Source organism: Gobius niger (genome assembly GCF_951799975.1).
Source record: "Gobius niger genome assembly, chromosome: 15".
In the NCBI taxonomy this organism is placed as follows: domain Eukaryota; kingdom Metazoa; phylum Chordata; class Actinopteri; order Gobiiformes; family Gobiidae; genus Gobius; species Gobius niger.
In genome coordinates, this window is record NC_136866.1 from 9,124,232 (window position 1) to 9,148,352 (window position 24,121).

At 41.0% G+C, this 24,121-nt stretch overlaps 4 protein-coding genes across 4 annotated transcripts in view; 3 read left to right on the top strand and 1 right to left on the bottom strand.

Annotated features, from left to right (window-relative positions):
* Positions 1-8,727, top strand: part of fig4a (FIG4 phosphoinositide 5-phosphatase a) — a 36,717-nt gene extending 27,990 nt beyond the window's left edge. The window contains exons 21-23 of the mRNA XM_079571956.1: positions 1,304-1,389; positions 7,059-7,133; positions 7,963-8,727. Of these exons, the coding sequence (XP_079428082.1) occupies positions 1,304-1,389; positions 7,059-7,133; positions 7,963-8,140 (339 nt within the window). The 3' untranslated portion in view covers positions 8,141-8,727. The remainder of the gene's footprint in view (positions 1-1,303; positions 1,390-7,058; positions 7,134-7,962) is intronic.
* A 2,144-nt stretch (positions 8,728-10,871) lies between these two features.
* On the top strand, positions 10,872-13,048 carry gpr6 (G protein-coupled receptor 6). Its single transcript, XM_079571962.1, has 2 exons — positions 10,872-11,112; positions 11,702-13,048. Exon 2 carries the CDS (start codon positions 11,727-11,729, stop codon positions 12,732-12,734), a length of 1,008 nt encoding a protein of 335 aa, XP_079428088.1. The 5' UTR covers positions 10,872-11,112; positions 11,702-11,726; the 3' UTR covers positions 12,735-13,048.
* Positions 13,049-18,006: 4,958 nt separating this feature from the next.
* ccdc167 (coiled-coil domain containing 167) lies at positions 18,007-19,067 on the bottom strand. Its single transcript, XM_079572342.1, has 4 exons — positions 18,939-19,067; positions 18,672-18,766; positions 18,530-18,582; positions 18,007-18,441 (listed from the first exon to the last, which is right to left on the bottom strand). The coding sequence occupies exons 1-4, from the start codon at positions 18,987-18,989 to the stop codon at positions 18,317-18,319; spliced, it is 324 nt and encodes a 107-aa protein (XP_079428468.1). The 5' UTR covers positions 18,990-19,067; the 3' UTR covers positions 18,007-18,316.
* A 328-nt stretch (positions 19,068-19,395) lies between these two features.
* Positions 19,396-23,871, top strand: kif25 (kinesin family member 25; the record flags this gene model as incomplete). The annotated part of the gene is made up of 15 exons (XM_079572376.1): positions 19,396-19,464; positions 19,578-19,643; positions 19,727-19,831; positions 19,905-20,028; positions 20,367-20,470; positions 20,573-20,658; positions 20,732-20,771; positions 20,850-20,917; positions 20,992-21,066; positions 21,670-21,816; positions 22,055-22,231; positions 22,343-22,497; positions 22,567-22,848; positions 23,026-23,181; positions 23,407-23,871. 15 exons carry the CDS (start codon positions 19,396-19,398, stop codon positions 23,553-23,555), a joined length of 1,803 nt encoding a protein of 600 aa, XP_079428502.1. The 3' UTR covers positions 23,556-23,871.
* Positions 23,872-24,121: the final 250 nt, after the last annotated feature.

Consider the following 24,121-nt stretch of genomic DNA (forward strand, 5'->3'; position numbering starts at 1 on the left):
AAGGGGTTGGGGAAGTGCAATAACTAGAAAATATAATTGAAAGAAAAACAACAACTGATATCAGTAAAATCTGCATCTAATTTCCACATGTTTGATTCATAATACTTGCTTTAGAATCTGCATACTCCATCTTTAAATATTAGCTGTAATGAACACGGTGTACTTTTGTATCAATGTCCAGATCTTCACATATAATCCATATTAACTCCTCGCTGCTTTCTCTCATCCTTCAGCTGGAATCGCTCATGAATATTTGGAAGCGGGCGGTGCGGCCGGAGCTCACGTGTTGAGCACACGCTCCATTGCCTGTGTCTCGTGTCGCTGCCTTCAGCTTGTCCCTGAGAATAAATTGCCACAGCAGCAGCAAAACACAAACCTGTTGAAATATTTAAGCGAGAGATCATTAGCTCGTGCAGCATGTAATCACACACTTGTTTCATGAGCAGCCGAGGCGACGTGTGCGTGTGCAGTATGTATGGGCACATATTGAACACCGCCGACTGTACTGTATGTCTGTGTCAATAAACTGTGTAAAACACTGTAAACAGTTCTGAGACTATCCACACTGCTTAGCTCTGGTTTGTTGGATAATGTCTCTGATTGCAGTGATTAGTTTTGCACTCCCTACAGCGTGAATCAATACTAATGTTTAAAGTGTTGTGTTTATTGCAGCAATGTTAAAAAGCCATTGAAATAAACAATGTCCCTTTCGGAGCATGCTGTTACATAACAAGATGTGAAGCCAGGTCTCGTAAATCTCACAATAATAATACATTAATCATGGATTTCTTTAATACTGACTTGCATGCTGTGTTGCACAGAACTACTACATAATTTAGTGCATTTGACTAATCTCTGTACACCAACAATGGTTTACAGTATTACAATACAAACAATATGGTTCTAAAAAGGACTAGAAATGACAAAAGCGTAGTTGTTATTATGGACAAAAGTAGAAATAGTCGTCAGATTTATTGTTCTTCATCTTTCATAGGATGTGTTGTTCTTGCCAAGAGAGTTTGTTTTGAGATTGCTTTGTATTTATTGGGCCTCTTGGCTCATAATGTGTGAATAACTACAGGAGGGCAGTTTGTTGTAAGTCACAGATCCTTCGGAGGATCCCTCTCGCTCCATTGTGCTCCAAAGTTTGAAAGACATTTAAAAATTCTGTTCCAACAATCTCATCTTTAGTAGTTTTAAAGATGCTTATCTGCACAGAAATACAGTATTTCAGCTGATCGTCTTCATTGCAAGATGGCGATATACTGTATGCCACTTACACTTTCTATTGTTTCATTTTTAGGACATCCAGCAGCAGCACAATAAGGAACCATATGGACTTAACCTGTCTGAGTTTCTCGATGAGAAAGACCTTCTCATTTATGAAAGGTAAGAGGCATCATTATGCAAGATTCATTGTATTTTATTTTAAAGCTTGATTTGACAAATAAAATGTTTGCACTTTTGAACAAAAGTTCTAAGATTCTTCACAATTACATCATTAAAGTCTTTTTACAGTCACAATGAGCACATTAATTTGACATTATTGTTCCTCGCCTTACAGTAGCTATTGCATTTTAACCAATATCCTTCTGTCTGGGATCTAATGTTGATGACATATAACATTTACTGGCATTGTTATAAACAATTTAGGAATTCAAAGGCTGATATTTACTGTACATTTAGTCACTAAACTGACATTGGTTTTTGCTACTCCTTTAATGTCATTACTTTTCCATATCAGTCTTTTATTTTTATTGTCAGAATCATTGAATTAAAGAGCCCTAAAAATTGATGACGAAGATTTTCGTCTGAACCATAATAAACCTGATCAAATTTAATCACATTTCTGCTCTATTTAAAACAATTCATAACATTGCTTCTCCACCTTTGACAAAATTTGTGACAATGAGCTCAGAGAAAATCTCTCGAACCATGCAGTGTTTCAGATGCAGAACCACATTTGGTCAACTGTTGGTCAAATGATCTCTTGTACAAACCATGAATAGATTGTTTCTGAAGTGGGACTGGCTTTAAGTTGTGAGTGCAAAAAGGATTGTTTGTATGTGTTTGAATTTGTATAAAATTTTACATAGATAGTTTAACTATGGGTGGAAATTCGCTTTTTTTTTTTTTTTTGCTTTAACATGGCACATGGCATCTTTTCTCTTTTAGACGAATGTATTTTGTGCATATTCCCAGATTAAATAAATAAAAGATCATTCATTCAGTTCATTCATTCAAAGCTTGCTGTTGCTCACATGCCTTACTTTGTCACGTTGATGTAAACACCAGCAATTTGCAAGAGTTGCAATTTACTTTTCCACCTTTGCTCATCCCTCAGGCAAAATGGTGGTATTTTATTCTTCGTGAAAATGCACCCGGTGAGCCAGGATGTAGCAGCCACTGCCTCAGGCCTTTGTGCATGATTTGCAAACAGGAACATTGTCGACTCCACCCCGCTGCGTGCCAGTTCTGACCTCACAACTCCATGTCCACTTTGACATCTCTTCACCTCACGCAGTCATTTTCAATTTGCTCTTTCCATTTCATCTTGTTCTTTCCTCTATGTCTCCTCACAGCAACAGCAAAACCAGCTCACAACTGGCTGTACTCGTAGTCTGCTGTTGCGATGTGTGTTTGACAGGGGGTTCTTTCGCAAACAGGACAAACTTGGCCAGAATATTTTGTACCCTCATTTGAAAAATCGTGCCCCATAGAGACCGAAGCTGTGGTGATCTCCTCTAAAATCACGACGATAGTGGGGAAGCAGCTCATCGAGGCACATAATGAGCTTGTTTGTTTGTTTATTAAGATCCCCATTAGCCATTGCCCTTGACAATGGCTAGTCTTCCTGGGGTCCAGATTATAAAATCACATTTTCATACAATGACCACAGATCACAACAGCATAAAAATATAAATACACAATTACAACATATTACAATTGTTGCAGTGTGACAATAGAGTCTTTTTAAAAATGTTTATGTCTGCAATGTTAGAAATGTCTTTAGGCAGAGAGTTCCAGGATTTCATTCCTCTGAACATAACAGCCTTCTGTCCAGTCTGGGTTTGACATGATGGAAGAGTAAAATGACCATTTACTGCGTGTCTTGTGTTGAACCTATGTATAGAGCAGCTGAATACAAGTACATCATACAAAACCTTAGGGAGTTTTAACACAAGAATCTTTTTAAAGAAGCAAAGAAGAGCAAAGTGCAGTCTATTCTTCACCAATGTCCAGCCTAATGTTTGGTGCAACCTTTGAATATTTGTATATTTTGAGCACCGTAGCGCGAGACGTGCCGCCTTATTTTGCATTAACTGTAGCTTCTCAATATCTCTTTCGGAGGCACTGGACCAAACCACTGGGCAGTAATGTAAATGGGACAGAACAATGGTCTTGATCACTAGTGAAAGAACATTTTGGCTTAAATAATTTGAGCATCTTCTGATAACTGCCAATTCTCTTCCCATGACAGCAACAGTACGATCAATATGCTTGGACCACTTCAGTCTGCTGTCCATAATAACTCCCAGAAGTTTTGTTTCTTCTACTTGAGTGATCACTGTGCCATCGACTGAAAGTTCTAATTGTGGTTTTTCCTTTAGTTTCCAACTAGATCCCAGTATAATGCTTTTTGTTTTGGATGTATTCAACACTAGTTTGTTTGCATGAGCCCACCTTGCGACAGACTTTAGATCGCTGTCTAAGGAGCTCGACAGAACATCAGCTGATGAAGCAGGCAGGTATATCGTGGTATCATCTGCATACATCACAGCTTTAGCATGATCCAACACCAATGGCAGGTCGTTAGTGAAGATCGAAAAAAGTAAAGGCCCTAAACAGCTGCCCTGAGGTACACCACATTGCAATCGTTTTGAGAAAGAGAAACTACCGTTGTAAAAAACGCATTGTTTACGATGTGAAAGATAGCTGGAAAACCACCCAATAGCATGTAATGAAAATCCATAATACTTTAATTTTTCTAGTAACAACTCATGATCTAATAAATCAAAAGCTGAACTAAAATCTAATAAAACAGCTCCAACCAAATTGTTGTTGTCAATGGAGTGAAAGCAGTCATCTACCATCTGTGTCAGGGCAGTTGCGGTCGAGTGGCCCACACGATATGCATGTTGAAATTGTGTAAATAACTTATTATCCGTAAAGAATTGTTTTACTTGTTCAGTAACAATCTTTTCAAGAATTTTACTTAATATTGATAGCAGACTAATTGGTCTGCAGTTTGACCCATTCAAACTTTGCGTGGTATTTTTCGGAATTGGGATCACTTTAGCAGTTTTCCATGAAACCGGGAAAATGCTTTTATTTATACTTGTATTGAAAATATGGCAAGCAGGTCCAGCTATGTAATTGCCCACTATTTTCAGGAGTTTTCCATCCAAATCATCAATACCTCCCGGCTTGGTTATATCTATAGAGTTTAAATGCATTGTCACTTGCTTCGTGTTAATTTTTTTGAATTCAAAATTTATATCGGTTTTATCTGTAACAATTTGGCTGATCTCATGAGTTTTTCTTACAGAGTTATAAATTGGTATATTTATTCGGAGTTTGTCCACCTTATCAATAAATACATTATTAAAGTAATTTGCTATTTCACTAGGTTTAGTCAAAAATTTATTTTCTGTTTCAACAAAAGCAGGTGTTCGACTAGACTGTTTCCCCAATATATTGTTAATAGTTGCCCACAATTTCTTCCCATCCTTTAAATTTTCCCTTATATTCTGTTGAAAATGTTCCTTTTTCTTTTTCCTGTTCATACTGGTCACTCTATTTCGTAGTTTACAGTATGTTTCCCAGTCCTCTTTCAGACCTGTTCTATTTGCTGTTTGTTTAGCTGTATCTCTGTCTTTCATATGGCTGCGCAGTTCTGCATCTATCCAAGATGCTCTTTTCTTTCTCACTGTACATTTTATTATAGGAGCATGTTTGTTAATTATTGGATATAATAGATTTTCAAAAACTTGTAGTGCCTGGTCTGGGTGATCTTCCTTATACACATCAGCCCAACATATGTTTTCAATATCATTGCAGTATGTTCTCTGACAAAAGTTTTTATAAGATCTTTTATAGACAACAGTGGGTTTACCTTTTGGCACTTTTGTTTTCCTATTTATAGCCACCATATGATGGTCACTGAAACCAACAGAGACAGACAATCCTTTTGTGCACATGTCCTTTACATTAGTAAAAATAAGATCTATACAGGTAGATGTTCTTTTACCACAGCTGTTGTAATGTATTCTAGTTGGTTTGTCTACAACTTGTTCTAGGTTTCCTGCATCAGTGACATTTAAAAGTTGCTTCTTTAGGTGACAATCTGCTGACATCCAGTTTATATTAAAATCACCCAATAGGTAAATTTCATTTCCCAAATCACAGACATAGTCAACCATATGACACAATTCACTGAAGTAAGTAGCACTTGCACTTGGTGGTCTATAGCAGCATCCTACCAGCACTGGTTTAATATGTGGAAGGTGCACTTGCAACCAGAGAGCCTCCACACTGTCACGCATAAGATCTTTTCTCAATTTTACTGGTATATGATTCTGGATGTATATGGCAACCCCACCTCCGTGCTTATTTCGATCTTTCCGAAAGATATTATAGCCCTGAACCAAGACTGCATTATCAGAGAAAGATGAATCAAGATGTGTTTCTGTCAATGCTAAGATATGAAAATTATTGTTTTCTAAAATCTCAGATAATTCGGCAAGTTTATTTCTCACACTGCAAACGTTTAAGTGTGCAAGTTTTAACCCTTTTTTGGGCATTTGTACATGCATCACTTTTACCCAAAAACATCTGGGTAAAAGTGTTATTATGGGGGGGTGTTATTATCAGGTGTTGGAAAGTCTCCAAATGTGTTAGTTAGGGGAAGCCGGGGCTAATCAATGCATTCATATTAAAATCCTAAGCAACAGCCAGAGGGAACTCTTAACTCTTGATTATTATTGTCTTTGCGCCACAGAAATAACATTTGGGAAAGTTTCAGATTGGATGCCAAACACTGGGGAGACCTGAGGAAACCCAAATACCTCATGTAACCCCATTTTGCATTAACAATTAGACATTTACCTTATTGAAATTGATGGATTTTCTATAATGAGTTTTCCTGCTCGTGTGTTAGCACCAATTAATCCTAGTCGATTACTTCCTGTTTCAAATAAACATTTCCATGCATACTGAAAACATATTAAAATTCCTTTTAGTGTCAAAGAAAGCAAAATTAATCTTTCTTCTTTGGTGTGTATTGTTTTTTAGAGGTCGACAAATATATCAATATATCAACCGGCCGATATATTTTACAATATTAGCTATCGGCCGATATAATGCCGCCAAAATCTTCTGTTTTGGAATCTGATGATTTTGAAGTACCCACTGAAGCACCTACTGAACATAATAGGGCTGATTTATCATGCCCCTAATGAAGCGCCCCCTGCTGTCACAGTTCAGCACTGACACATTTTACAGTTTAGAAACTTCATACTCAGGATCGTAGACATTTGGAAAATTGACTGAAAATATCGTCCGTGCATATCGGCATCAACCAATAGCATGAACGAGCACTAACCACTGCGCCACTGGGCCGTTTAAATTCAAAGATTTGAGATCATTTTATTTATGCTTTGGTCATAGATGTAAGATTAGTATATGTAGTTCTATTTCAGACCCTGTTTAGATAACGTTTATACCTTGGACGATCAAATACAGACTGAGAACCACTGTATTATCAAATGAGTGAAAAAGACAGATAGGTAATACACTCATTTTGTATTTGTACATAAGCTACAGTATAGCCTATGTGGTTAATTTCTATCTCCAGTCCCTGCAGCACAGACAATAACAAAACCAACATACTGAAAACATAGACATGAGACAGTAATACACCGGTAACCTCTATTAATGTGCAGGTAAAAAATGATTGATGAAAGCTCAGTTCAACTGATATTTTCTCTCAAGGTCCTGACGCCAAATAAAATAGAAATCCAACAGTGAAAACACCTTTGATTTCCTTTGTTTTGCAGCTTTGCTCATCTGGGTGAGAACCAGCACCGGGTGGAGAAAAATGAAGACTTCAACCATTCAAACATCCTTGGCCTGTGAGTAATTCCATGCTCATCACCAACTAAAAGATTTGCGTCGATGAGAGATGTTTAGTCACGTGAGCTGCATTTAGAAGCACTTAACATCTGCCGAGGCCATGGGAAGGTTGAGTGCTTAAGTGCCCTCTGAGAAGTTTGGCTGTGCGCTGCTGGATCTTCTTTTCTTTTTACTCAACCGCTCTTTTCCTTGTTCTTGCCCTGGCTATTTCAGAGTCTGCTGTGTCCTCCTGCGCTCTGTTCGACTCGCTGGTCGCAGCTACACTCAGAGCCAGAGACACGTGGACCGGCAATGTGCCAATAGCCAATACAAGCATTCGCTGGTCATTTCTTTCTTTTTAGTCTTTTCTCTCTCTATCAGGCATCAAATGCAGCTCACAGTAGTGACTGAAATTAAAAGGTGTTTACAGAGAGATATGTTCAAATAACTGGGTCCCTCCCTCTTCTCAGTCTCTTTTATCACCTTGCCTCATGTTTGGGTCACAGGGGGCTACAGGTGAACCTGGCATTGTGCAACAGTGTTATTCTCAGACCTTGTTATATCATGTGCTTTTATTCCCTGGAGGCCTTGTGTCAATGGCTCCCTCGGTAAAGGTCCTCCTCTGACCAGTCAGGCAAACAAAAAGTCAACTTTAGATTCACAGTCACAAATGAGCACTCAGATATTGGTTTATGAAATCGGACGGTTTGAGCAACTTCTAATTTTTGCTGAGAATACATTTAGCTTTGACCGACAGGTTCTGGGAGACACGACATCCACGAGAACTCAGGCATTGAAATGAAATCAATATTTGTGTCAATCAAATGTTCTTGTGTGTTTGTGGCTCAGAGAGGCAGTGTCCAGTTTCCCAGAGGACAGCGTGTTCGAGGTGTTGGCGCCGCAGGTGGACACAGACAGTCGGGACGTGTTTGAGCGGCATGTGTTGACGGGGCAGGGCCAGCTGAGGGCGCTGTGTCGAGAGGACATGCTGATGTACCGCGAGTACGTCAAGAACAGATACATGTGAGAGAAGAAGAGCTGGTTTGACATGGACAGAACATCTTTCTTTTTATCTGGAATGCTTAAAAGCTAACAATGATATGTTGTGTTTTAACACTTTTACATTTATAGGGTACAAATAAGTTTTAGTAAAATGGTTGTTTTTAGTTTCATATTTATACTTTTTATCTTTTTTATTTATGTGCCTTTACCATTTCTGTTTCTTAGCTGCCAAAACCACTATACGATGATGTTCTGCACATTTAATTAAAGTAATGTGATAATACCTTAATGGCGTGTTGCCTATTGTTGTTCTTTCTGTTCTAATTATTGTAACGGATCTGATCAGCGCTTCTGTAATTGTTCCCCCTCTCTTTGTTCTTTCCATCCTGCGGCCATTATGCCTTTTTTTCCATCCCTTTTTCCTCTTTCCGCTCTCTTTCACTTACATGTTCACACCCTCTGTCTAATGCTCGAATTTCAAACCCCGGTGCTACACAAAACATCTATATCCACACAGTGGGACTGACAAGTGGTCTGGGCTCCAGTGCCTCGTGAGTCTGTTTACTCATGTTGCTTGTGCATGTGAGTAAAATATTGTGTACTGCCATGAGAAAGCTACTGTGTAGCCTGTGTAGCCTTCACAGCCTTAAAATGTTTTAGACCTTGAGTTGCAGATTTTCTTCTTCAAAGGAAAATGGTTTGCAGTGCGACCTCTCCACCTACATTTCTTTACAGTAAGTGCTCCCATTTGTATTGCACTGAACTAGCTGCTCAAAGCACTACACTGTGGCAGGAAGCTGTTGCAGTCACAGCTGCCCTGGGGTGCACAAGGAAGGCTGTAAATCAGCGCCATCTTGCTTAAGAACACGACAACAGTCTGCACCAACGGGAATCAGGATTTGATGCAGCAACTTTCCGATTATGAGACAGCCCACTCTACCATGTATTTCACTGTCGCCCTTTATATGGGGGTTTATATAACACACAGTGCATTAAATTGGCACAATGAGCTCTTGAATATTGTGCTGGACTTCTCTGCAGAGTGTACAGGCTCATGTGTCCAGAACTCACTGGCCGTTTGACAATAGAGTTCATCTCTGCTTATGAGGCAAACTGTTGGCTCTATATTGTTGTCAGCTTCCAACCTTTCACAATTTCCCCATGTAAATATTATCCAGACGATGACATAGAATATATAGGTTTGCTAAAAGAACCAAAGGTTTTATGCAACTTCTCACTTTTATTTTCTTGCCCCATGACCCACTGCCCCATTGGATATGTCAACCTTATGTTTTGTCATCATTTTAAATCTCTCTTGCATTGAAAGGGGCAGAACAACAACAGAGGCATCAGAAATCCAGGTCATGGTGACATTTGCCGCGCTGTGACTTCAGAAGGCCAGACACACTTGATATTATGTGAACTGCCCACTCTCCACCACGTGGGTGTGTTTGTGTGCTGTGAAGCCATATTTTGTGTATAGTTTAGTCCAGAATGTTCACAGCAGCTTGGATTTCTTCCAGGGTAAAAACACATGCTGTCGAGTTCACAAAGGCAACATCATAAAAGCTTGTATCATGTGTACATTAATAAAAAGCAAAATGCTGCTGTTCTGAAGTGTGTTTTTCTTCCTAAGAGCTGGTGTCTTGTTACTCAGAGCTCTCAGCAGCACGAGGTGTATGAATAAAGGGATTTTTACCAGGGTTATTTTTGGCCTGTGTTTCTCAGAAACATGCAAAATTTGTCCCACAATGGGGTACTAACTCTGATGAGACTCTGTTTTGAAAGGGAACATTCAGTTAGTCAATATGCATGGTGATAATGTCATGTATTTGATATTTGTTGTGAATGAATGCGACTCCACGGTTCAGCCAATAACAATACACGCTTCAACATACAGCACGCCTACCACGGTGGTCTGCAGGCAACTTGGTCTGAGATTTTTCCTATAGATTCCTAAAACATATGGGAAGATTGAATAACAATTTGAGAGGACGGACACTGATTAGTTGCACTATTGCCCCACAGACCAGATGGAGTCTTACATATTCTCCCTATGGTTTAAGTGAGTGCTATTCATTCCAGTAGCGGATTGTTTCCAGTCAGCTCCCAGCATGTTCTTTATCGAGCAACTTCAAGAGCTGGAGATGGGTTCTTGGGCGCTGCACAGTGTTCGCCTGCTGCCCCTTTCAAGAAAGGCCTATACTTCAGCAGCACAGAAGGAAGGATAAGAGAGAGAGTAAATTAAATATATTAGGGCACTGTTATGTTGAGATAGTTTGGACTTCATGTCCCTCATTCCCACGTGTAAAGCATCATGTTGACCACAATAAACATTTTGAGACCAGTGCATTCTATGTGTGGTTTTATTCACATAGAGAAAAGTGTATTTGAGCTGTTTCAAAGTGGCCTCACATATTGTAGCCATGTCTGAAGTTCTCCTGCAGCAAAACCATCGCACTTTTTAAGTAGGTTTGTACAGGCATGAGTTTTTAAACAAAGAAAGATAAATAAAAACGTTACAGAGCAGCTATGTATCATATCAAACTTTAGCAGCATTTTATTTCTTGCAGGAGAACGTAATAGGGTAGTTTCCCCAAAGCTAATTAGGCCTTCACTTCCATTCCATGCAAACAAAGTCTAACTGAAGACAATCATGTCGCAAACTGGATAATGCGCGTATTATCTCACATTTCATCCGTGCGTCTTGACGTCACCGGGTTTTAAAGCGCCTCGTGGCGTCTCGCTCGCTCTGTCTCTTCTCTCTCCTCCTCACATTCAATATCCTTTCCTCGAGCCGTGCAGCGGTCAATGCCTCTCTCCGTCCCAGCCCAGGCGGCTTGCCCCACGCACGGGGAGCACAGCAACAGCACGGGATTGACTCGAAGCCGTCTAAGAGGAGATACCTGTTGTTTTTCCTGATTCAGCTTCAGGTCCAGCACCGGAGAGCGCATCTCAAGTTTCCGAAAATCTCAGCGCATTAGTTTTGCCACGGAGGTGAGTGAACAAATCTGCAGAGGTGCAAAAGGGTGCACTGCGACCTCATATTCAAATGTTTGCACCCTCAGTTTGACATTTTCCAATACAGTTTAATGATGAGAATCTCGAGTTGCACTCTTTTGATAATCTAACAGTCAGTTTGTTCTGGAGCCGGCGCTTATGATGTGTGGGAGAGTGGCTGTAACAAGTGACTCAGTGTTAGTTCAGCACCATGGACAGCACCAGGCTTTCTACAAACGCACAAGAAAAAGTTCTATCAAACAAGACTCAAAATCACTATTAGAAACTGTGTTTGCTGACAGAGTGCAATTGTACATAAAAAACACAGGACACAGTGAAGGCACAGAATGTGAGGGCACAGTGAACACAAGTCTGCTGCATGATCTAATACACTAATACACACAAACATGTACAAAATTACTTAGATTTCAGTCACATTTTCCCAAAAGAATTTTTTAAAATAAAATAAAGGTTTTTTTCTTTATCGATGTTTGAACAATAAAATGATGTCTGATCTATTTCTGAGTCGACAATATGTCTCGCTGTGCAATCAAAGCTCATCCCATTCTTGATCCTTTCATTACAGGTGAAACCGAGGACCGCGTGGAGCGATGAACGAGTCGCTGATTGTCAACGACTCCTCTGCAGCTCCGGGGGCAGGCGAGGGGCTGTCCTGGCCCGAGGTGGACTCCCCTCAGCAGAACAGCAGCCTAGAGTTCTCCACCGCCCCCCTGGACTTCCCCATTAACCCATGGGACATCATGCTGTGCTTGTCCGGCACCGTCATCGCCTGTGAAAATGCCATAGTCGTCGCCATTATCTTTTACACCCCCACTCTGCGGACGCCCATGTTTGTGCTCATCGGTTCCCTGGCCACAGCCGATCTGCTCGCCGGCATGGGATTAATCCTGAACTTTGTCTTTCAGTACGTCGTCTCATCCGAAACCATAAGCCTGATCACTGTCGGCTTTCTGGTGGCTTCGTTCACTGCATCTATTAGCAGCCTTTTGGCCATCACTGTGGACCGGTATTTCTCCCTGTACAATGCCCTGACTTACTTCTCTGAAAAGACACTGCAGTACGTCCATCTAATGCTGGTGGGGACATGGGGGGTGTCTCTCTTTTTGGGCTTGCTTCCCGTTTTAGGTTGGAACTGCTTAGAAGAACCCACGACGTGCAGCATCGTCCGCCCCCTAACTAGGAGTAACCTTACACTTCTGGCAGTGTCATTCTTCTGCATTTTTATCCTCATGCTCACCCTGTACTTTAAAATCTGCAAGATCGTGTGCCACCACGCCCACCAGATAGCCCTCCAGCAGCACTTTTTCGCCACATCTCACTACGTTGCCACCAAAAAGGGGGTCTCCACGCTGGCCATTATACTCGGGACGTTTGGTGCCAGCTGGCTTCCCTTTGCCATCTACTGTCTGGTCGGGGAGCGGCACTACCCGGCCATCTACACCTATGCCACGTTACTGCCCGCCACGTACAACTCCATGATCAATCCCATCATATACGCCTACCGGAACGCAGAGATCCAACGCTCCATATACATGCTTCTCTGCGGCTGCTTTCAAGCCAACGGCGTGTACCGCTCCAGGTCGCCAAGTGAAGTCTGAGGTGCTGTTGCTTTTGTAAAATGTTGCACCGACAGAAAAACAAAACAAAAAACAAATGGACCATGAGGGTGCGATGCTACTTCTGTATCTCAGCACTTTATGTCAATGAGATTGTGAACACGCTGTGAACAATGAAACTATGTGAATGTTGAAATGGACAGTTTTGCACTTTATTTATTGTTTTGTTTATGGAAGGGCCAAAGCAGTATTGTATAGCCAATGTAGTGTTCAAAGTGTGCGAGTGCCATTTTCTATCCAGTACTGTATTGTCTTCTTTGCTGTACATTTTCTACAACAAAATAAAGACATGCACCCAAGCCTTAAGTTGATCACACGTTTTTTTTTCCTGTCCGCCCTTTCCCTGAGTGCTGCACCTGTGATTTGTTTGATGAGACTAATGGCTGTGAAAGCAACTGCCAGGTCTTGAAAATAGCTCCATTTAACACCAGACACACGTTCAGCTGCGAACACTGTGTGCGTGAGTCAGTCACCAGTGAGAAGCCTCGCGGCATGTGCCTGCCTTTCCTCTTTCCTCACTTTCAGAATTGTAGAACTGTACTGTAGAAAACAGCTATACACGTGCATCACCTGAAGGGAGGATGCAACGTGTAAAGACATCATTATAGTTCTGACTAAAGAACCGTGAAACAATGACAAAACACAACAACAAGACGTCAGCTGGATTGGGCTGTTGGAGGTGAAGTGAGGCAAAAATGTCCTTAACTCTTACAGCCAAGTCCGGTTGACGACTTAGAAAATCTCTACAACAATGGACAACTCCTATGGGCATGCACAAACAGTTGCTCTACGGAGACTATATAAGTGAAAAGAGCCTCATGAGAAATTTGAAACAGCAGAGGAATACATTGAGAAACTTACAAGAGGTTGATCTTTTAGCCAAAACAACTGTTGAGGAGGAGTAACCTTGCAAAATAATATTACTAGTACAAGTACAAGGTAAAAGTATTGACCTGAATAATGAGTAGAAAGACATTTGGTGAAAAACGTAAGTACTTACAGCCCAAAGGAACAAAGTAAACTTCCAATTTCCAAGGTTCTTACCAAATAATATACTTTGTGGGATAGAAAGATGACAAACACAATTTGCAAAAGCAGATATCTCCGTTTATTCCACGCAACAGATGCCACTTATGAAGCTAAAGTTGTGTGAATTTAATTAAGAACAAGTGACTTCATATTTTTATGGGACTGAATCAAATCTGGTAATGAAAAACACTGCTATGTAAAGAGAAATGTTGAAGCATACGTTGAGTTTTTTCAATGGCACATCTGTTTTTGCAAATGAACTCTATGTATTCTCTATGTGTTGTATGTGACAAAACTGTCCCCATTTCTTAACCAAGTGGATGGAACAGCCAAAGGTGGAAGCCAAGTGAAAACATTCAATTTTCCCTCAAGCTGCAGTAAGAGCAGCTTAAACTTACTTTCCTTCTCAGTCTCCAGAGATTGCATGTTTTTTTTTTATCAGATATCATTTCAGATGCTGCTGACAAGTGGAGGAAATGAAGCCCTACCGCCGCCTCGGTTCCCTTTTGGATGATTTTGGAGAGTGTGTGCAGATGGCGCTCGGCACGTGGAGGTGTGTGTGAGTTTGGTGAGAAGATAAGTCTGTCTGCAAACCTCAGCGCGCCGTGCCGACCGTGATGACTAAATGAATCTGGCAGCAGAAACGCGGCGCTTTATCAGGCAGCGCTGTTTGCACAGGTAGAGCTTCGCAGGAGGCCACAGAGGAGCAGAACCGCAGCTGGTGGGGCACATCAAAGTGCGGCGTCCACGCGAAACAGCAGTTATTACAGGAGTCAACATTTATGTTCATTTCACACACACAGGCCAATCCCAGCATGACATCATTTCAATTCAAATGAACTAAAGAGACACAGACAGATGAGGGAGGGGCAATGAAGAGACTACTGGATAGACATGCCTGCATCTCTGGACACTGAGGAGGCTTTTGGTTGTGCTGCTGCGGTGAAAAAGAGCATCATAAAGTCCTGTGTTTTAAAGGGCTTTGACACTATTTTCACTATTAGCGTGTCTCTCACTCTCCTGCACAAACACCACAGGGGCCTCCTCCCTGTAGTGGTCTGTGTGTCGAGCACTCACTGAGGTAAAAGGTGGCTCACTAATGGACTGCACACTGGCCTGTTTGTTCTCTGAGTATTTTTCTCCATGCGACAGATGTTGTCTGTGGTCACCGGCCCGAGACTTGTTTGTCCACGAGACCAATAAAACTGTCACAACTCTCCGGTGCCGTGCATTTTCACATCGGGGACTTTGAGGAACACTCCCTGTCCCGTTTTTAGAATTTCCTGGGATAATCAGTGCCGTTTCACGATATGATTATGTAACAAGTCTTTTGTAATTACTTGGAAACAGTTATATAAAACCACTAATCATTCTGCACTTTAGTGAACGTCATCATTATTCCACCTTATTGTAGGAGTTTGGCCAGTAAGTGTAACATTTTGTAGTAGTAGCCAAGAGACCACAAGGTGAGCTGGAACCAATGTATACTCGTAAAATAAAGATGACTTTATGTGTTGTGTTGGCAGTGCTGCTGAAGAATTACAAAAGTCCTGCTTATTTCATGTCCATTAGAGTATTCTTCAGAAATACATTGAGTTATGCAATTCTTGATAATGGGCGAGCTCTGCAGCTAAGTAAGCAATTACCAAAGTATGCAGCCATTCATTTATAATAATGACAGTGCATGGAGTCGCACACGCTGACTAGAGCGTTTGGTGTTGCTCAGCACAGATGGTATGTGTTGTCATTGTCAAAGACGTAATAAGTTGAGTAATAAGTTTAGTTTCTCATTTCAAGTCAAATGTCTAGAGCTAGAAATGTCCAGCTGTCTCTAAAAGTGAGGCAAAATGTTTTGGCACTAAAATAACCCAGTACTGATTATGGATTGAAAACATTTGTCTTAGAGCAGAATTACTTAAAAAATACTGGTTAAATGAAATGCTTAGACAATAAAATAAAGTGATTGTTTACTTGTACTTCGTCATCAGGTGCCTCTGACTTGGATTCTCCACAGACCAGGTTGATCAGACTGAGAAACAGGACTTTGGAAATGGGGGACTTGGCCAAAGCAAATCTAAAGCATACTGTAATTATTGACATATTATGCACATTATTTTGTTAAACTGCCAGTACATGATTTGTTTACGGTGTAAATCACCTCAGTCTGTTGCTGCCACTGTTTACCCATTTTAAACCTTTCAATCAAATGGCTCATTTAGAAAATGCATTTATTTAAATAAAACCACAACAGAAGCCAATGATAATGTCATGCCATCATATTTTTAGTGCTGGTCACCATGACCAAACATTTATTTTTACCTGCTTCATTGGAGATGCTGTTCCCAAAAAGACATTAAAAGTCTTAATACTTCCCAGAGTAAAATGGGGTTGCTTTGACCTTCAAGATAGTGAGTAGATTATGAGGACAAACTGCTCAAGCCGAGCATGTATGACTATTCATTCATGCTGCTGGAGACCTCTTCATGCGTTGTATTAGTTACTTTCTTTAGTTTAGACCCTTATTTCTGTTCATAAGAGGACGCACTTCATCAATTTTTCTATCACAAACCCAGAACTTATCATTCCGTGGCTATTATTGAGTTCTTTTTCATCCTGGGCTGCTGCCATTAAAAGCAGCAGCCCTCAGTCTTCCAACTCATTTTTCTAATTGTCCTGTTCATTTGTAAGAACACCTCCTACTTTATCCATTAGAAATGTGCCCCTTCAGTGACTCACGACAGCATCACGTGGAGTCCACCAACTTAAGATCTCTACAAAATGAGTACCCATGATGGTGACTCAACCCACTGTGTCGGATTAACAACATGAGACTATTCAGCCGTCATGCAGAACAGTAATTCCATTTAAATATACTCTTATTAATATAGTTTTTACATTCTTATGCAAATAGTCTTGGCTCTCATCAGGCTAGACTAGAAATCCAACTTGATGGGGTCTCACCCTCCAGTTCAAAAATATCAAATTGCAGCTCAATGCAATGTGACGTCTGGCATTTTGTTGTTCCCTCCCAAAATGTTTTCTGCAATTCTTCAAGGTCAGATGCTTTTAACACTAGGCTAATATTATGTTTCCTGCAAAATTTGTTATTGTGTTAAATATGACAGCAGCTTCGCACTAGATTTGCTCGAATTCAGTAGCAATACTTATGATCAAATAATTGCTCACATTTTCTGACCATAATCTTCTTCAGAGCTGTTGCATAATAAGCTTGGTTACATTTGTTTTACCAGAGTATTGTGCGGGCGGAACATGGCCTGTGTTTATGATAATGCTGAGTGGGAGGGATCACACACCAACAATTAGTGGGTGAGCTGTCCTGCCACGCGTCTCACTGAAAGGCCGCCAAAACAAAGGATCTCCCTGGTGACTCCACGGCAGAAAATAGTGGTATAATTGCAATGGGGGGGTTTAAATATGTGCAATATTCGTTCAACATAAGAACTGCAGTTACACAACACAGTAGTACAGTGTTTTTTTTTTTATTAAGGTCCATGCATTCAGATAAACTGGGTCAAGCACTGGTTACATCCACGCCTGAATGTCATAACCAGAGTAAGCAAAGTATACAAAATTAGCAGCATTTATTGATGTAAGTTATGTAAGCGTTACAAGTTCAGTCTGTGCGTTTCGGTGTGACAATGAAGCAACTATTGACAACACAAACACTAACACGATGGCTCTCCATGGACAAAATGTCAATTTGGTTATTCGTTACACATGAGTGGAGCCTGTCTCATGCAGTTACATTCTTGAGAGTGTAAACAAAACAAAATGAGCATGAAACGAATGACTTAAAGGCCCTATACCTGATATTTTTCTTCACTTTGCTTGCCTTCGTTGTTCGTATTTTCTCCAGCTGAGCGTTACCCAAATCTAAAAGGTTACAGCCTATAGGCCAGAGTAACGTTTCATTTGAAAGCTAAGACCTACAGAACTAATCTAGAAGGATCCTTTTCCTCGCGTTGTTGCTGCGTTGTCGTCACTTTGACATTTTGTTCTTTGTTGTGTTTTCGTCGTCACTTTTTCAATCACTTTTTTGTTGCACTTTTGTTCCATTTTCCGCTTCCGTTTTTGGTTTTTAGATTTGGGTAAAGTCAAACCGGAGAAAATGTGCTCGGTTCGGGTTGGGTTAAAAGATTAAATTGTCGCGTGTGTCCAAACTCGTTGCTTACTTTCTCCCATCACATCCCAATTCTTAACAAAACGAGGAACAACAACAAGCACAGGGCCTTCAATTATTCTAAGTGTTACCCATTAGTTTCATATCAGCACTTTTGGATTTTGTAAAGTAGAAAAACATGCATTGCATTTGCGTAATAAGTCTAAGTAATATTTCCCTTTGGCTGGTTCCCTCTTTTGGAGCAGGACAACTTCCATACGGTTTATGAAAGTTCAATGGTTAGCCAAAGACGCCCCCTGGAGGCAGAATGACGCATCACCCTTGCATACTCCCAAGAGAATCTGACACGGAGCTGTCCCCTTCAGTCCACGGAGGGTGTCCGCAGTTGGATACATCAGGATTGGTCTGACTCTTCACAGTAGACGAAAACATAATAGAAGAGAGCGCTCACGGCCAACAGAGCGACAGACAGCACCATGTTCCTCCGGTTCTCTCCTCTCAACACCTGCAGCTCCTGGTCTAGAAGAAAAGAAGTTCATTCAATCAAACCACAGGAGAAAACGTTGTTATATTTCCCCTTGTTTCATTTGGAGCACAGGCACACTACCTAATTTCTGCACTCTGTCGTTCATAATGGACATTTCTTCCTCCAGGTCCTGCCTAAGAAAGAAGCAAGAAGGGGAAGATTGTTACGTGGCGCAGTATTGCAGTTTAGATGGAAAGTACATAGCGAGTAAAGTCTCACAGACCTTTCCTTTTCGGACAGCGTCACCCGTCTGTGTCTGAACTCTGCCTGGTCCAGGTTATCTCGACACCGCGCGCGCCGCTCCTCCAGCCGGTCGATCTGAGCACGTTTTAAAGCAAATCTCTTACTATTCACTGGACATCGCTAATGCACCATAAAGCCAGCAACACAGTTCTCTCTTTTGTAGCATCATCAGGCAGTCAGATGTAAATGCAAAAAAAATAATAAAAAAAATAATAAAAGATAATATGGGAGGGTTTTGACATCTTACCTCAGAAGCGACACTGTAATTTTCTCGCTTTTTGTCTTTAAATTTGGGCATTTTGTTGCCAATTTTCCCTGTTCACTGAACAGTGCAGACAACAAGGAAGTGCTTTTCTTCTTCTGCTTTGTTTACTGGACACGTGACTCACGCGATGCTTTGCTGCCCCCTACGGGTAAAGTTCTATTACCGCAGAGTTTACCCAATTTAATATTCCAAACAAAACATGGATGTTGCTTTAATTATGCATCGAATTGCTGAGCTACTTTCAAGGGTGTGGTTGATAAAAAAAACAGATCTTAAAGACGTTTATGAGGCACATTTCGTGGTTTGCTGTAAGGATTGGCAGGGGAGAGTTGTCTTCTTAATCGGATTAAGCTACTTTAAAACGCACTTCTTGTTATCTGAGGAGGAAGCTGACAGTGCTATAGATAGGTCTCACAACGAGCCGCTTGAAAAGAAAAAAATGCCGCTTTTTGTGAACAGGGACCGAGTGTATGCGCATCAAGTGCATTTGCTGGAGCACAAACTGCGGGTAAGTCTCAAAAGAGATGTAGAGTATTACGCCGAAGGCCTCTTGTTGTGCACCTGTCAATTTATAGTTGCTGTGATATATTTAGCTTTTCTTTTTTTTCTCGTTCATCACAGAGTAAAGAGGAACGGATATTAGAATTGGAGACTAAGAATGCGATTCTTCATTTAAGGCTTGCAGAGGTAAGAAAGTCGTTGCACTAAACAGCAAATAAGAGTCAACATAAGAAAAAATATATAATCTGCCCCCCCCCAATTTATTTTAGTGCACTGGCAAACTTCAGAGTCAAGTGAAAGACGATACTGCTCTGAAGTATCCTGCACAAAATATAAACAAATCCAGCCTTACTAAGCTCCTTTGTGAAGTCCAGGTATAGTTTCACTAATGAATTATGTTTTCTAATAAGGTGTCACCAAAAAAAGAAGCTTTTTTCTTCTTTTCAGGATTTGAAACATGAATTAAGTGAGATTTTTGGAGTTTATGTCAGCTTTGCCTCTGATCTGGAGGAGCAGAGCAAGCAGCTTTTGGACAAAGTATCACAAGCCGGTGGAGGAGATGGAGTTCAAAGTAAGTGCTTCACATTACATCTTAGTGACAAGAGGAGACATAGGCCTCTTTGTTTTATTGAAACAAAGAATATATACTCATATATTTTGGCAGTGTTTCCATATCCCAAGGTTTGGTTCACTTACGTACATATATTCTCACTCCCTTTAAGGTGTGATTGTTTTTTGAGCTACTGCATAAATTTCCCCTAATCCTTTCCCTTGAGTTTAAAGTTGCCCAAAGCACTTTACTGGACCACAGCATTAAAACAAAAAACTCATATAAGCTAAAATATACTGCATGTTTTATTGGCTTGTGTTAATAAACATTGACTAACCTTACCTTGCTGCCTTGGTTAGTTTTGCAAGACAGAGTTTCAGCCCTAGAGCGCTCTCTAGAGGAGGAAAGGGAACGGTGCAAAACTGAAAGGCAAAGGAGAAAGGAGCTCCATAATACTCTTGTGGTAAGGTGTTATGCATGCTTTCAGTAAAGAGGCCTTTTTACATTATATTGTTGGTTCAGGTTCAAGTCTGGAAACGTTCTGACCCCCTTGTATTTGCTATAGGAGCTCAGAGGGAACATTCGAGTGCATTGTAGAGTGCGCCCTGTTCTACCCTTCGACCATCACCAGCCCTCCACATCTGGATCAGGGTGAGTCTTGCAGCTGTGATTCTGCAGCCTGGCACCCATCATGGAGTAATTATCTGTTTAACATTATCTCCAGGCACGCGCCAGTGGAGGAAGTCATCCATGCAGTTAGTGATGTGAGTGAAATACTAATAACTTCATGTGTCAAATCTCCTGTGATGTCTTTGGGCTTATGCCTGTGTTGATGGTTTAAGGACACCGTGATGGTAAACGGCATAAAAACAGGGATGACAGTGCAAAACAAGCTTTTTGAGTTTGAAAGGTAACAGGGAATAAAACATATAAATAAAAATGTATTACTCAGCATTTATCTGATAATTTTTTTTTCCTCCATAGAGTGCATGGGCCAGAAGATTCTCAAAATGCAATATTTGATGAACTCAAACCACTTCTTACATCTTTGTTGGATGGGTAAGTTTGGTCTTTGTAGATCAAAAAAACTCTTGGCAAAGAGAATTTCAGTTTAAAATGCACAGGCACAGCTAGAAAGTCCTGGGTTCGATTCCCACCTGGGCCTTTCTGTGTGGAGTTTGCATGTTCTCCCCGTGACTGCAAAGGTTTCCTCCGGGGGAACCTGGTTTCCCTTATCACTGAAAACATGTACAATGGGCCAGGATGAATGACGTGTGTGCGTGAATGCATGATGGCGGTTAGATGTGTGCAGTCGCGACAGCACTTCTGTCTCGCCCAGAGGAAACTGAACACCACCGAGTATGGAGTAAATGTAAAATTGTCTCATGTGAAGTGCTTTGTGACTATGTCTGTGAAAGGAGCTATATAATTAGAGTTTTTCTTGCTGTCTGGGGCTGGAAAAAGTCCTCAAAAATCTCAAGAATTGAACAAGTGTTCCACAATGTATACTAAAAATTGCCCTGCTACGCTACTCCGATGTTTTTCTTGTGACTAAAATTAGTAAACTTAACAAAAAGAGATTTTATATAATACCAAAAACGTTTACTATACTTGACAACTGTAGCTGATTATACCACTGTACCTTGCTGTTTTGGCCTGCAGATATAACGTGTGCATCATGGCGTACGGACAGACTGGCAGTGGAAAAACTCACACAATGCTGGGCTCAGAGCCTCTGGAGCTGCTCTCTGGGACACAGCAGGAGGCGCAGCAGGGAGTCATCCCCAAAGCAGCTGCAGAGCTGTTCCGGTGAGACCCGATCTAGCACTACACAAATATTAGGAGAGATTATGCTCACTTTTTATTTTTTACTGTAAGACTTTTGTTTGACGGAACAGGCAAAAAATATCGCCAGTCATTGCCTCCTTAATGTTCTTATACTGTCTTATTATGAAACACTCAAAGTAATAATGATTACCTTAATATATAATATGTTTAGTCGTTTGGGTGAAAATATTATGTACATGTCACTCACTTCTGTGTCCAGGTTGATTTCTGAAAAGCCATCAGAGAACCACACAGTGGAGGTGTCAGTGATGGAGGTCTACAACAATGAGGTATTTGACCTGCTGTCCCAGGACGAGCAAGGAAATAGAGTGGGACAGAGGCGCGAAGTTGTCACCAGTTCGACGGGAGAGAGTCATGTCCCTGGCCTCACAAATGAGTCAGTACAGCGCAGCAATAACACTTATTAGTGTAAATACTATTTTAGTAATTAGTCCGGGTAGTTTAAGCTCATTTATTGAAATTTCGCCCCATGTCTATTCTTTAACAGGCCTGTGAATAGTACTGCAGAGGTGATGCATTTTGTCAACAAAGTGTTGAAGCTCAGAGCCCACTGTTCCACTCTTATCCACGCAGACTCCTCTCGCTCTCACCTCATCGTCTCTCTCACCATTTCATCTAAAAGCCCCAATGCACTGGCTCTAGGTGAGGATAACCACTTCATGTTCTGTATTTCTGTTTTGTAGCACAAATATAATTTCTCCGATCTTTTAGCTCGTCGATTACAGAGTGCTAAAAAGGACAGGCTCAGCTCCAGCAAAAAGCAGTTATGGAGTCCTCAATGTCGTCGAGCTAACCCTGGTGCTCGTTATTCCCCTGATGAGCTTCTTTTGAGCCCAGCTTCCTCCCCTTGTCCCTCCCCTTGCCTCTCCCCCTGTCCTTCCCCCTGTCCCTCTCCGTCCCGCTCACCCCGTCTCTCCCCACATCACAGAATCACACAGGACACCTTCAGGACTAAACTGCAGCTGGTGGACCTGGCTGGGAGCGAGTGTGCTGGTAAGTTGGTGATTTCAAATGACTCAACTTGGCATAAGACATTGGATGGTAGAGCCTTTAAAATATTTTTTTAAGGGCGGTTAAATCATTTCAAATTACAAACAGATAATCTGTACTTTTCCCATTTTACAGTGGGCGTAAAGAGTATTTCAGTATAGCTTTTTCTTTATTCTGCAGGGATGTCTGGAGTGTCGGGCCCTGGCCTGTGGGAGGTGTCCTGTATAAACCGCTCCCTCTGTGCCCTGTCGGACGTCCTGGGAGCTCTGGCTGAACACAGGCCACACATACCCTACAGGAACAGCAAACTCACCCACCTCCTTCAGGATTCCATTGGTAATGCACTCTGTTAAGTTTGACAATAGGATAAAAACCTTCTTTGTAGCGTTAGGCGTAAACATGTCATGCACACTTTTTTTCTCTATAATACAGCCAAAGGTGTTACAGATAATATTACTCCAACTCCAGTCCCTAAAGTCCTGTTTTTTTCTAGTCTTGTTTTAATTTATTCAATTTAGTTTTTGATATTGTTCTCTTTGTTTGTCTCGTTCTAACCACCAGGAGGCGACGCTAAGATGCTCCTGATGCTGTGCGTGTCTCCAACTCCGGATTACCTCACGGAGTCCCTGCAGTCTCTGGGACTGGGGTCTCGCGCTCGTCAGATCCAGAAGTCTGTACCACGGAGGAAGAATGACACACTCCAGGTTTAGCAGATGTGTCTTTTCATGAGATACTGTCATTGAATAAGTTTAGCATTCCGACAGACTGTGAAATCTCTACCTAAATGAATAGAACTTAAGAGTAATGCCTGTCCTTTATTGAGTCATGTATGTCATAAATAGTGTAATAACAGGACGCACATACACACACACAGGCAGCCAAACATAAGGTTTAATATGTTTGGTCCGCTTCCAAATACTTTACATTGAAAACTCACTGTATTAGGTGCAGATAGACTGTGTTACGATCATGTTTGTTTACGTTTTGACTTTTATTGTGATGTTGCGACATAAACTGGGATGTTCCATTGTGTAGCTTTAATCATTAACAGTGCATTTAGCCTTTTTGTGTTGAGAAAAATTAAACAATTAAAACTTGCGTAAATTACTTCTTGAATAAACACACTCATTTACAGGCACCTTTTCTCTGCAGAACAGGCTCTGCTGGGTTAATGCCTTAAAAATATAAGAATAAAGTATTTAAACAAACTACATTTATTTAATGTGTCAACATGAAGCGTTTGCCACTTCAAGATTTACTGTGGAACCGGTAACTA